The 13237-nt window shown below is 44.7% G+C and overlaps 2 protein-coding genes across 5 annotated transcripts in view; one reads left to right on the plus strand and one right to left on the minus strand.

The window, feature by feature from the left end:
• The window catches only part of LOC144728975 (dynein regulatory complex protein 11-like), an 18339-nt gene continuing 5102 nt past the window's right edge, over positions 1-13237 (minus strand). The window contains exons 4-19 of one of the 2 annotated variants that reach the window (XM_078608821.1): positions 12973-13170; positions 12681-12752; positions 12018-12223; positions 11524-11608; positions 11173-11322; positions 10541-10616; positions 10164-10270; positions 9553-9648; positions 8333-8391; positions 7259-7341; positions 6075-6182; positions 4223-4422; positions 3630-3716; positions 3324-3501; positions 2356-2594; positions 1-778 (exon numbers count right to left, since the gene is read on the minus strand). In XM_078608821.1, the coding sequence (XP_078464947.1) occupies positions 626-778; positions 2356-2594; positions 3324-3501; positions 3630-3716; positions 4223-4422; positions 6075-6182; positions 7259-7341; positions 8333-8391; positions 9553-9648; positions 10164-10270; positions 10541-10616; positions 11173-11322; positions 11524-11608; positions 12018-12223; positions 12681-12752; positions 12973-13170 (2097 nt within the window). In that variant the 3' untranslated portion in view covers positions 1-625. The remainder of the gene's footprint in view (positions 779-2355; positions 2595-3323; positions 3502-3629; positions 3717-4222; positions 4423-6074; positions 6183-7258; positions 7342-8332; positions 8392-9552; positions 9649-10163; positions 10271-10540; positions 10617-11172; positions 11323-11523; positions 11609-12017; positions 12224-12680; positions 12753-12972; positions 13171-13237) is intronic. The other variant, XM_078608892.1, reaches the window with a different exon arrangement.
• LOC144729087 (atypical chemokine receptor 3-like) overlaps positions 3539-13237 on the plus strand; it is a 25277-nt gene continuing 15578 nt past the window's right edge. The window contains exons 1-2 of one of the 3 annotated variants that reach the window (XR_013587653.1): positions 3539-3769; positions 4534-5508. The gene's annotated coding sequence lies outside the window, so the exon portion shown is untranslated. Of the gene's footprint in view, positions 3770-4533; positions 5509-13237 lie in introns of those variants that run through there. The other 2 variants (XM_078609109.1, XM_078609204.1) reach the window with 2 other exon arrangements.

A 13237-nucleotide genomic window follows, 5' to 3' on the forward strand; every position in this document is an offset into this window, starting at 1 on the left:
TTTTTTTTATTCAATAGTTTATTGACTCAACAACATAATCAATATGTACGGTGGGGGGCGGAGAGGGAGGGGAACGAAAGGGGAGGTAGGGAGCGGTGACTATGTGGGTGTCCATATATTATCATGCTCGTTGACACAGGAAAGCGGAAAACCTAGCCGAGTCTTCACTCTGTTTCAGAGTCGTGCCAAGTTGCGCAACAGGGGGCGGTGTTGCGACGTTTAAACACGAACGAATACTTTTGCTGATCGGTTTTCACAATTTGGAATGTTTGACCAAATATTGTACAACTTACATTGCATGGGGTTTCTATGTTATGGAAGGAAATCGCAGAACCCGGAGGAACCCCCAAGAAGAATAGTGGCCGAGCATAGCGAACTCCGCACAGAGAGGCACCCAAGTCATGGATTTAATCCAGAAACGTTTTTGCGATGAGGCACAACGGTGACCATTGCACCACCCCTTGGAGGGGGCGTTGGGGACGCAGGTGGAGGGGGTGTTGGAGACGCACGTGGAGGGGGTGTTATGGGAGTGTAGGTAGATCACGTGTTGGGAGTCGAAATGGAGGTGTGAGCTACTCGCGAGAATCTCTGCTTTGCTAATTCATTCCGATACATTCTGCAGATGTTACTTCTTCTTCTTCTCACCCTTTCCCTTTTTGCCTTTTTTCCCCTTGCCCTTCGCCTTGCCCTTCGCCTTGCCCTTACCACCCGCCTCCTCCTCGTCCCCCCTGGCGAGCTTCGCTCTCTTCTTGCCGAGCGGCGTCTTCGCGTACCACGACTGTGGATGACAGGGGCACAACGCGGCAACGTGACGGCGTGTGTATCAGTCAGACGCCACCTTTACTTTCGCTCCAGCGCATGTTGGGCCTTTCGCTCGGAACTGCGGGCAAAAGCGTCCAACTGGCAACTCAGAAGGTCGTGCGCGTCGGTGCGTTCACGTGGGTGCCTCGTGCGACGTGTCAACATCGGCAGTCGGGAAAGAAGAAGTAGAAGACACACGGGGAGACAAAGGTGGCCGAGCATAGTGTTTGGCCACCCACTCCGTCGTGTGCCATAGCCGGGCTTCACACGTGAGCGCAAACAGCGCTTGTCCCAAAAGGATATTTCTCTTTGTACTGGTAGGAACCGCCAGGTTACACCAGCCCACAAGGGATTATTGTGTCGGTCCGTCGTGCAGGGAGGGGCTGGGTGGGGAGGTGCTGGGTGGGGAGGGTGGGGCTGGGTGGGGAGGGGAGGGTGAGGGTGGGGAGGGGCTGGGTGGGGAGGGTGGGGCTGGGTGGGGAGGGGCTGGTCACCCCGTGGTGCCCTTATAAAACTCAACGTTTAACCTACTCACGCCGGCTTGTGCCCGCCCTCACAGTCGGGCATATTTGCGGAATACACCACGCCGCCGTTGACCCTGGCCATTGACCGAGCAACCCAACGTTCCTACCAGCTCCCTCCGCAGGAATGTATATACACACACGTGGGGAGTGGTAGTATCGTGGTTCGCGAGCTGCGCTACGAACCCGGCGACCCATGTTCGATTCTTAATCATGGCCAACGCTGGTGACGATTATCTGAACCGGTCCCGGGCCTCTCCTACGTCGACTCAGCCTCAGATGAGTACCTGGTGCGCCGTGTAAACATCGCCACTGGGGAAAAACAAAGGCGGGCGGGCGTGGTGCTGGAAACCCACCCCCTCGTGTACCGTGCCGGCCTTCATTGGTGCTACTCGCTAACAGCACTTGCCCCTACAGTCTGTTAAGGATAGACCGGGAATCACTTCTTTCAAGGGCATTCCTGCCAATCTGCCACTGCCGAAGCAAGTAGATGATCTACAAATCGTTTTTTTATTTTATTCTGTATATGAGTCCTGTGCTGTTGTAATGTGTGCAATGGCATGGTGATTGTTATGGTTCCTAGTGTTACTTCGAATTTGTTGTTTGCACAGGAAAACTATTTTACCAAAGGCGTTTCTAGTCCTCGTTTTGCAATATTCTATCGAATCTTATTCCTCACTCTAGATGCACTATTTTGCAATATGTTTCTCTAATTTTAATGTTCAGTTTAGTTAAATAAATAAAAAATAAGTAATATATTGTAAAAAAAAATACTTGACTTTTTTATTGCTGTATTTATTCTATTCATCGTTTTAATGCGACCTGTTGCAAACGTGGTGTTTTTAATCTTAAATTTTCTGTTTTGTTGATGAAACCCGATTCAAGATGCTGCTTCTTAGCTCACAGGGCAATTCTAAATAAACGGTTCAACCTCCTCCTCCGTCTCCTAATGCAGGTCGGTAGGGGGGGGAGGGGGTGGGTGGGGGGCAGTGTTGAGTGCAAAGGGGTGGCGGTCAAACGGAGATGTCATCACCTTGAAGGCTTCTTCCTCCTCCAGGAAGACGGGGTCAATGCGCGACAGCGACCCGATGAATTCGCCCGCCGTCAGGGGCCGCTTGGCCAACTGCTGCACGCGCCGTTCGCTCAACACAGCCTGCGCCGCCTGCACCATCTGCCCCTGCGTGTAGCCGTCGGTCACCTTGGCCAGAGAACTGAGGTCGAGGGACGGTGTCACCGCACCCCAGCTCGTCACGAGCAGATGGCGCCAGAGCACTGCGATGCAAACACGCGAGCGGGGCACGAGGCTTATGTGGGGCTGTTGTTATTTTTTTTTTCAACTGCATGATGACAAATGCAGTTTTCCATCTGCTGAGTATGTTGCGTGTGTGCTGGGGGCGCTGCGAAGCCCGGGTTCGATTCCCGCTCACGGCCAACACCGGTCCTGGGCCTCCCCTAGGTCGACTCAGCCTCAGATGAGTACCTGGTGTAGTGTGTAAACATTGGCACTGGGGAGACAAAGGTGGTCGGGTGTGGTGATGGCCACCCACCCTCCCTTGTACCGTACCGCCTTTATTGGTGCTCCGTTTACAGCACTTGCCCCAACAGTCTAAGGCGGCTATACGGGGGATCTTTGTCTTTGTACTCAAATAAAAAAGCCCCTTCCGTTGTGGTGCAGTGCTGATTGGTGTTGGTGGCTCTGAGCCAGTGGTGAAAATTCCGCAGTTCTATGCCTGGGTCCAGTACTTCAAACAATAAATACACTACTAAGCATTACTATATACCGTGAATGTGTTCCGAGTTCGTGTCTTTAAAAAAATAAAACATACAAAGCGACTTCTGTGCATGCATATTTGTTTCAAGCCACGTGATAAAACATTTTCGTTGGCTACACGTTCAAAAAGGGGGCTTCCTACTAAGTTTGGGAATTGTTTTAGGGTTAAACTAATATTATCACCGGGATTATTATTTTATTTTTACGATCATCCAGCTTGCGTTTGATACCGAAGCGAGAGGCGTAATCTGGGCGTGGGATGAGCACGATCTTCTGGTAAAGCTTGCAGAAGGACTTCTGGTCGGCCAGGAAGGGCTGACGGGACGTGCCCACCAGCATCACACGGTCCTCGGCTGTCAAGAGCTTCAGCATCTTGGGCAGATCTTTCTTGAGTCGCTTGGGTTCCAGCTGTCGGACAAAGATGAGAAGCTGTTGCGGTAAACAACAACAACAAAACAGGCACGAAAAACTGCGCAAATGTCGTGAATCTTGAAGCCCCCTTAGGAATCGAAACAGGATAGGGTGGCGACACTCACTTTCTTGTCACCTTTGGGAACTTTCTTGTAGAAAGTCTTCTCGGCATCTTCAATCAACACCACGGACGGTTGAAGCAAGCGTGCTACCTGCAAGAAGAAGAAGAATTGAGTGCGGCGGGGTTGGAAAGGGCACTTGCAAGGTAACCAACCTGAACCGAGGGCATTTGCTCATGCGTGATTGTATATGTTTTAAAATGCACAACCGGTGATAAACAGATCAAATGTATTGTTTAAATGTTCTACTCTCAGGCTAAATTCTAGGAATTCCAGGAATTTAGCCTGAGAGACTTGCATTGAGGGCCACTCAACCACTCATCACCGCTCATCGTTCAGCCAGCAAACTCTAACAGTATCCAATGTGAAACCTATTTACATTCTCAGTTTCTAACAGCACGTTTTGTAATGTATGCATGTTGGACTTCTTTCGCACGGTACGTAAACAACCGTGCTAACTCAGAATACACCAAAGCAACTTGTAACTTGCTGACCCACCCATCCTGGGCATCTGTGGGAAAAAAGAGCTTCATAGCTCATCGGATTCCTCCAGTCGAAATAAATATTCTGATCATGAACTCATCACTATAGGTACGCACCTTTAAGACCATGTGCATCAGCATTTGGAGGCCGCTCTTGCTGGGGTACTTGTCCACAATGGTCTTGGCAGAAAGGTCAAACAAGTTGGCTCCAGTTTCGGTACAAATCGCATTTACCAGCGTGCGTTTGCCAACCCCGTTTGGACCCGTCAAGAGCATTGACTTCACAAGTGGCGCCTTTTCATGGACGGCCTGGGAGCCTGCACACAACAAACCACCAAGCACAAGTTTCAGTACATCAGAATCAGAATATTTATACGGGAGGGGACCGAACGGTCAAAGACAACAGATCTCCCTTATCGCCTTAACAGACTTTTAGGGCAAGTGCTGTAAGCGGAGCACCAATAAAGGCCGGCACGGTACAAGAGAGAGTGGCCGGCCATCACCACACCCGACTGTCTTTGTCTCCCCAGTGGCGATGTTCACACACCGCACCAGGTACTCATCTGAGGCTGAGTCGACCTAGGCGAGGCCCAGGACCGGTTCAGATAATCGCCACCGGCGTTGGCCGTGATTAAGAATCTAACATGGGTTGCCGGGTTCATAGCGCAGCTCATTTGAGGATGAGTTGATGCCCAGGACAGGTCCAGATAATCGCCACCGGCGTTGGCCGTGATTAAGAATCTAACATGGGTTGCCGGGTTCATAGCGCAGCTCATTTGAGGATGAGTTGATGCCCAGGACAGGTCCAGATAATCGCCACCGGCGTTGGCCGTGATTAAGAATCTAACATGGGTTGCCGGGTTCATAGCGCAGCTCATTTGAGGATGAGTTGATGCCCAGGACAGGTCCAGATAATCGTCACCGATGTTGGTCGTGAGTGGAAATGGAACTCAGGTCGCCGGGTTCGTAACGCAGTGCGCTAACCGCTACACCGCCGCTCCCCAAGTGCAGCAGTGGAGCTTCCCGAATGGAAATGTATAGACAGATGAAGATCCCTCACTCAGGCTTATACTGCAGACTGCATTGACACATGGCCGTTAGCACTTGCTAAGACCGGCATGGTGTTTAGCAAATGTCACGGCTGTCTTTGTCTCCTCAGTGGCAATGTATTTTAGAATCTACATCGATCGTTGATCCTGAAGCGATTTGTAACAATGACCAGAAAATGTAAACTACAATGCAGCAGCAGTCAACTTAAATCTTTCTTAATTGTTTTGGCCTTCTCCACCCTGGGAGATGGGAATCAGAATGAAGTCAAAGTTTTTTCATTTGTCCAAGTGTAGGCGTTTTTTTTTTTATCCCAGCCCAGTTTGTGATGTGGAAATAAAAGAGTCCAAGGAAAACATCCTCTACGTTTCATATTTGGGCAGATTTTGAACAAATCCAGCCAAAACTTTAACTCACTTAGTGAAGAATACGTCACATTCGGAAAGTATACGTGCTAAATCTACCAAACTGTAAAAAAACTAAATAATTTAAACTTTAGTATTTGAGCCAATAACTACAACATTTATATATTAACATAAATCATGTTTTTTCCCTACCCATAAACACCTCAGGACCGTTTTCACAGATTTCACGCTAAAATATTAAAATAAAAAAATTTACATGACAAAAGTATGACATGTGATGAAAAGTGAATACGTATAACATTTCATTCTTTCATAAAAAAAATAATCACCATTTTCCACAAAAGCGGCCAAAAAACTCTTTAACTTTTTATGAATAAACATTTTTTATTGACCCTGGAGGGCTGGTGGACTGAAAGATTTAAAGTAATTTATCAATGGATTTAACTCCTTGGCCATAGTGAAAAAAAAGACACATTTTCAGTCAGAAAAAAAAGTGCAATTATAGTTGCTGCTCTGCATCTACATCAGCAATACGAAAGAAGACTAGTTTAGGAAACCTAGCGGCAGGATGGCGTAGAGTGCTACAAGCTGTCGGACGTCAGACAAGGAGGGCATGGGTTCGATGTCCGCCTGCCGCAGAGTGGTTCCCAGGTAGCTGTATTCTCCTGCAGAGAGAGAGAGATCAACAGTCGTGTTAAGCCGAGCTTACCCCGGTGAACTTAGACACGCGGCTATGAGAAACAATTTTAACGCGTAGGCTTTCGGGACGAATGTTAAGTTTCTTAATTGATTTCTGGTTAAGATCGCGTGAGTGCAATTGCCGATGTGTGTCGTATACCCTCATCCACCTGGCACAGCCGAATGAATAAAGTTGTAATTGCCACGAACAAATGTGCCAAGTTTGATTGCGTCAGCACACCGGTGTGTTGAAGAGCAATCGACGACACTGAAACAATTTGGTACGATGTTTCATTGGTGATTACAACCAGCATATATCAGAATTCAATCCCCGTAGAATTGAACACTGCAAGAGTTCAATCCTGTTTGATTCTTTCGGTAAAGTCACGTAAATTTACCGAATGAACCAAAGAGTATGGATTCCTGCAGTCACGAAAGCTTCAAATCAAGATTGAGTTCAATCCTGCTCGTCGTCTGATGATGCTGGTTGTAATTACCAGCGACACGTCGTACCCAATTGTTAAATGTTGTGGATTGCTCTTAAGCATACTGGTGTACTGAAGCCATCAAAATGTGCGTGTTTGTTCACATGACATGTATTGTTGTGTATGATACACATGGGCATTGTACTCATGAGATTTGACCCAAACATCAATTATGAATGTTTAAATATTGCAGATGTTGTTGGTCTCTCAGACAAATCTAATTGTTGCGAGTGAAAATTGAGTTAGATTAGAGTGCGGTTGGGGACTAAGACAACACACTCAACCACATGATAATTTGAGAAGAGAATTACCAAAGCAAATCATGCGACGGAAAGTAAATGTTAAAGACCCTTCATCATCCACAACACAGGTCTTTTGGGTTAGATCACGTCAGTTTGGACATCGTAAGCCAAACAGGATCAAATATCAATCTTGAATTTACTCATACATGAACCAGAAGTGAATATCTCCACATAAATAACGTGGCAGGTATGTTAGAAACATATAGAAAATACCATTGGGCTAGTGCCTGGATTTTCTGGCTTCTTCTTCTTGCGTTCATTGTTAACAGTTCTTACCCAAAAAGTCAGACAGCTGCACTTTGGGTGGGCGGATCAGAATTCCCTGCAAGACCAGCTCCTCAAACAACGACTCTATGGTCCTGCGACACACACACACACAGACGAGATGTTAACACGTGGGTGTTTTGGTTAAAAAGTTAAACAATGGAGACATGTTGTGAACATAAGGGCACGCACAGTCTGCGTGTGTTAGAACAAACATGTGACCTGCAGGAAAAGTGGGCAAATTGATGAGAGTGGCATCCTCTTAATTGCTCGGGCCCACCCAATGCCATGACATTAGCAGAGGCGTTACACTAACCCGGATCACAACACATTCTTTATGCCCAATGAAGGCCCCGGTTGAAAGCGCTCTGAGACGCTCCGATGTATGGAGTGTTGTATGAGAAAAACTAATCATTACTATCGTTATTTATTATTACAGACTTTCCAGCTTGTCAAGTTTCCACATGCATACTGCAGTGGCGCGCGGTGAGGTCAATGGCTGGGGAGGCACTGGCTAGTGTCAGAGCCAGATTCACACACTGAGGGGGCGTGGCCTCACGGAGGGGGGCGTGTTAGACACGTCCCCCTCAGTGAGGCATATGTGATAGCTGCCTCCCCTGGTGCTTTTTCATTGCAGTTTCATGACGAGACCAGCGAGCCTAAATATCTTTATACACATACGTGAAATAAGTTACCTGGAGTATGGAAGGCGAGGACATGAAACGAAGGGGTCTACAAACATTACGTTGGTGACATACTGAGATGGTAACAGGCACGCGCTTATTGCCCGCGCTCCATCCAGTTACTGAGGGGTTGCGCAATCAGAGGGGAGGCTGAGCTCGTCGCTGCCTCACCCCTCGTCTCTCCCTGTATTTGCAGCGGAGCTCCGCAAATTTGGCGATTTTGACTATAAAAATGTTGGAATCGTACAGAAATAACAATTATAACACAGATCAGTGGAAAAATCTTCATATTTATTTTATTTGATTATTCTTTTTTTTACTTTTCGTAACAGCTATTTGAGTATGACAGGTGAGGCTCTGCTTCCCCTGCCTCCCCTGACCGCACGACCCTGGTATACTGCACCTGTCAGGTGTCAGGTCCTTTTCTTTCTTCTTCTTCTTACCGCCCTTTTTATTCTTTTTCTAAAAAAAGAAAAAATATTTATCTAGACGATGATTCCCAAGTCGATATTTACGTGTTTTGTTTCTCTTTTCCAAGAGGCATTTGGTGTCTGAATTTTGAACCTAGCACTTTTGCGATTGACATTCATTAATCCGTGTACACTTAAAAGAAGGGCCATTTGCCCTAAATGTCATAGTATTTATTTGACAAATATGTGAATTTAAGAATAGGGTTTTTCCCCTTTTTTCTGGCAACAAAACTGAAACCTTTTTACAAGGATTCATGTCTGCATTGACCACAATACTTGCAGTCAAAATGCAAACAAAAAACACACTATGATAATATATGCATTGTCCTTGAAACTGATTGGTCCACACCAAGGACGGCTTTCTTTTGAGCCTCGACCCAATTGGTGCTAGACCAAACGACGTCAAAAGGCGTACAGCTCAAAGACAATGCACTATCAGAGCAATGATAAAAATGTGTGAATTGTTTTTATAATATAGGTTTTTGGGTCAGATCGCGTTATTTATAAATGTGTCGTAACCCTCCACCACCCGACACGGCCAAACAGTAAAAAATGTGTCACGTTTGTCAAAGGACAAAATAATTCACTTCTTTAGCCCACCGGTGTGCTGAAGAGAGAATCAACAGCATTTTAAAATTTGAGTAGTACGACGTTTCGCTGATAATTACAATCAGCTTCATCGGACAAGAATGGTGAAGCTCTCCTGTTGCTTCCGGTCTTAAATAGAGCAGCATCAGGGTGACGTCATCAATTAATTCAATTCAATCTGGTGCAGTGATTCGAGGCAAAGAGGGGGAGGGTTTTGTAATTATATAGATTTGACACTTTGGTTGTCTGGCCACATGGTAAAGATGCACTTAATGATTTTCTAAATCATCTCAATGCACAAAACCCGGCTATCCAGTTCACCATGGAAATGGAGGTAAATAACAGACTCCCGTTCCTAGGTATTTTGCCGGGACATGGCCTTAATGGCAAAATAACACACAGCGTTTGGCCGTGTCGGGTGGTGGAGGGTTACGACACATTTATAAATAACGCGATCTGACCCAAAAACCTATATTATGAATAATATTGGTCGCGAAAGCCTGCTACGTGTTACATTGAATTGTTTTTAGTTGCGATAATTGATCCGCTTTGTTTGTAAGGTTACCTTCGTTCCACCTTTCTTCTTCTTTCCTTTTTTGCCACGGTCTTTTTCCACAACGAGTTTCAGGTTCCTGAGTTCTTCTCGCATCAACTCATCCACCTTGGGGACAACAAAAGTAAAAAATCATCATCGCTTGCTGAGAAAGGTGGCTCCAGAAGAGCTTGTCTTACTTCGTACGGCGATAGATGTTTTAAAAACTTGGGGGGGGGGAGGGAGGATATAAATAGGATGCAAAATATTGTTACTGTTGTCATTCTGACCTAAAAAAGGGTCTTGCCATATTATACACATGTTATTTGCAAGAAACCTTACCGTGTAATTAGGATACTGAATTTAACCTTTGATTTTAAGGTAATAATTGGATTCTCAGGTTATATGTCTGATTCCAAATATAGTATATATTTATGAAGGTTAGGAATTTAAAATGCAAATTAGTGGTTAACTCAGCAGGTCATCCCTCCGGGGACAATAAATGTCACTTTGAGCGAAGTTTAACATCAGCTGTCTGATGGAGAGATTAATCACCAAAACCACCACCACTACCACAGAAATGTGGTATATTAACCATTGATTGAGTACCGTCAAGAGTGAAATATCAACAAGAATCTAAGTACCTGTTTTCTGATCTCGTTTTCAACCTTCTTCCTCATTTCCTCCTTTACCAGCTCTGCATTGAATTTTTGGCTGAAATTGTTGGATTCGTCGCGGTTCTGCCAGACATCTGTGAACAAAACACAACTGATCGGACACCCTCCCACAACGCGCGCATTCAAACAACATGTTTGAGTAAAGTCCTGTTGTGATTTAAAGCTCAGTTCCCAGGGAATGCCTCCAGCCTGAAAGGCTGACACAGAGGGCTAGGAAATGTCTTCGCAAACAGTCACGTTGTAGACATATTGCAGGAAGTGCTTCCCTCCCATTTTTTGTCCTGCTAAAAAAAAACACACCCTCGGTGCTTTGCAATTGAAAGCATATGCACGCACGTACTTACCCGTGTAGGTTTTGTGACCTTCAGAAATAGTCGGAAGGAAATTGGAGGGGGCCATTTTCCACCCTTCTTCCTCCTCCTTTATGAAGAAAAGAAAGATTTACGGGCCGTTATGTCTAGCTCAAGCTGTTGTTGTTGTTGTTCAACAAATGGCATGTCAAAGAACAATACGAGGACTGCATGCAGCTGTCGTTGCCACGTGCACACAGAATTGCATACTTCGTAAAACGGCTTTTGTCCAAGGCGATGTATCATTTCTTAAGTAAATGTAATAATGGCAGTTTTTTTTTTTACAAATTTGACGCTGTATGTGATTATAAAATGAAATCTTACTCCTAAATACAATGCTCATTTTACGATGCTCACACCCACGTCCCTGTAATCTTAATCTGATAGTGATAGTCACCGATATTGCAATGCCATCAGTGCTGATAAAATAAGGTACACGAGAAGACATTTACAATCCGACCTACACATTGCAAAAGAGTTAATGATTGTAAAGAAAAAATGGAATCGGTCGTATTACATTTGTACTAAAAACATGCAACTTTCCCCAAACAAAGTGTACATTATTCACTTAATTAACATCTATTGAGAAAATGTAAAAGCGTTAATATATTACTGAAGTATCTTACCTCGTCTCCTGCTTTAGATTTCTTTCCTTTCCCTTTATTCTTCCCTTTTTCCTTTTTCTCATTTTTCCCCTTTTTCCCTTTCTTCCCAGACTTCTTCTTATCCTTTGGATTCTGTTGCTCTGCTTCTTTGGCAGCAAGTTCTGCTGCTACCTGTGAAGCGGATGAAACATGAATAATATGACCGATGTTTTTCTCTTTGCAAGCGTGACAAAGAAGTCTCAATCGGCGCATATATCCCTGTACGGTTGGCTACGTACGGTGCGAAAGAAGTTCAACATTACGTACGCAATTAAATGTTTGTAACATTATGGGAATATAAAGTAAGAAAAACAATTACGATATACACTGTACCTCTTCTGGTGTCTTTTCAGCAAAAATTAATGCAGATCCTCCATCCTCTTCATCGGGATACTCGGGAAACTTTCCAGTTGCATCCCTGCAAACAACGAGTGTAAATGGATTTGAATCCCAAAAACATTGAAGTATTTATGCTGAAAAATCTTTAAAATGCTGCCGACTTACAAGGCTGCTGACTTTAAAGTCTTCTGTAAACGTTCATCCCATATTAATATTTGTATCCGAAATTCACAACCCAGATCTCAATCTACAACCTTCAAAACATGTTTGCAGACATATACTTTGAACACGTGAAAAAAATCATAACAAATCGCATTAATTTAAAACCACTGGGAGTAGTTAAAAACTATTTGAAGAATAATTATAAATTATAGCTATCAAAAGCAGTGCAATGAAATGCAACACTTCCCCTTGCATGTGAGACGTAGAATCATTGACGGCTTGTTGAATTGAAGGCCCTCGGCGTGCCACGCATTGCGTGAACGTACCTACACTCGATGAACCACTGCCGAATCTGCTCCTGCATGGCTTCCTTCATATCGGGCCCCTCCACCTCCAGGAGCTTCTGCTTGATGGACACAATGCCCTGCTGGTATTCCGTCTCGTGTTCATCCTGAGTCAGCCGCCGCAGTGACTCCACTTTCTCGGCATTCACTTGGGCCAGGCTTTTCTTCGGCAGATTTGAAGGGAATGTCTGACGGTCAAAGCACACCGGCGTACTCGTATCATGCCCCACGTCTTTTGCGTACATAATTGCACGGAATGTTGTGGAGCGCACAGGGAGTTTTGAGGGTTAGTTAACTAAAAGAAATTCATGTTCTTGGTTCTTTCGGTAAAGTCACGTAGTAGGGAAGTAATACAATAATAAAAATGAAACATAATAAAACAATTCTCACGACGTGGCCGAAACGTCGTGAGAATTGTTTTATTATGTTTTATTTTTATTATTTTATTACTTCCCTACTACGTGACTTTACCGAAAGAACCAAGAAGATGAATCCCTGCAGTCACGAAAGCTTTAAATCGAAATTTAAAATAAATTCGTTGTGTTAGTTGCCTCATCCTAGATCTCGCATTTTCTATTTGAGTATCGAACGATAATAAATAGATGATTGTCTTAAATTGATATTCATATCAAACGGGGAGCTCACCATTCCAAGAAAAATCAGTTCTTCCTCCCTTTCTCGCTTTGTTCGTCTCCTCTGCATGAAACCTTTCCACATCTGTACAGCAACACAAATCATAAGCATTCATATTTTAATAAAACAATCACCTTTACATGACAACATGTTGATGTAAAGCCATCGTGTCTAAAACTAAAATGAATTTCCAGAAGCTTTACGACTAATGGAAATAAGTAATTTGTGTCGTGGGTGCTCTAAAAAAAAAAACTATGATAATAATAGGTATTCGATAAAAAACCGCAGCAAAAAAAATCCTTACCTTCTGGATGATGACAGCTGCTACAGTGATATCCATGGTAACAGCTCCACGCTCCTTGGCCTTGCGTTCCCGCTCCTCCTCCATCCTGATTTCCTGCATGAACTTGGCACGCAGCCTCCCCTGGCGGGCTCTCTCCGTCACCTGGACAATCCTCACCGCCTCCTCCAGGGACATCGGCTTCTCATCCTTAACTTGCTTCTGTTCACAAAATAAACAATACGGCAAGTCTGGCTCTCTCGTTCGAAGAGTTGACTCACAGATTAAG

This window comes from Lampetra planeri, chromosome 1 (genome assembly GCF_965212315.1).
Source record: "Lampetra planeri chromosome 1, kcLamPlan1.2.h2, whole genome shotgun sequence".
NCBI classification, from domain to species: domain Eukaryota; kingdom Metazoa; phylum Chordata; class Hyperoartia; order Petromyzontiformes; family Petromyzontidae; genus Lampetra; species Lampetra planeri.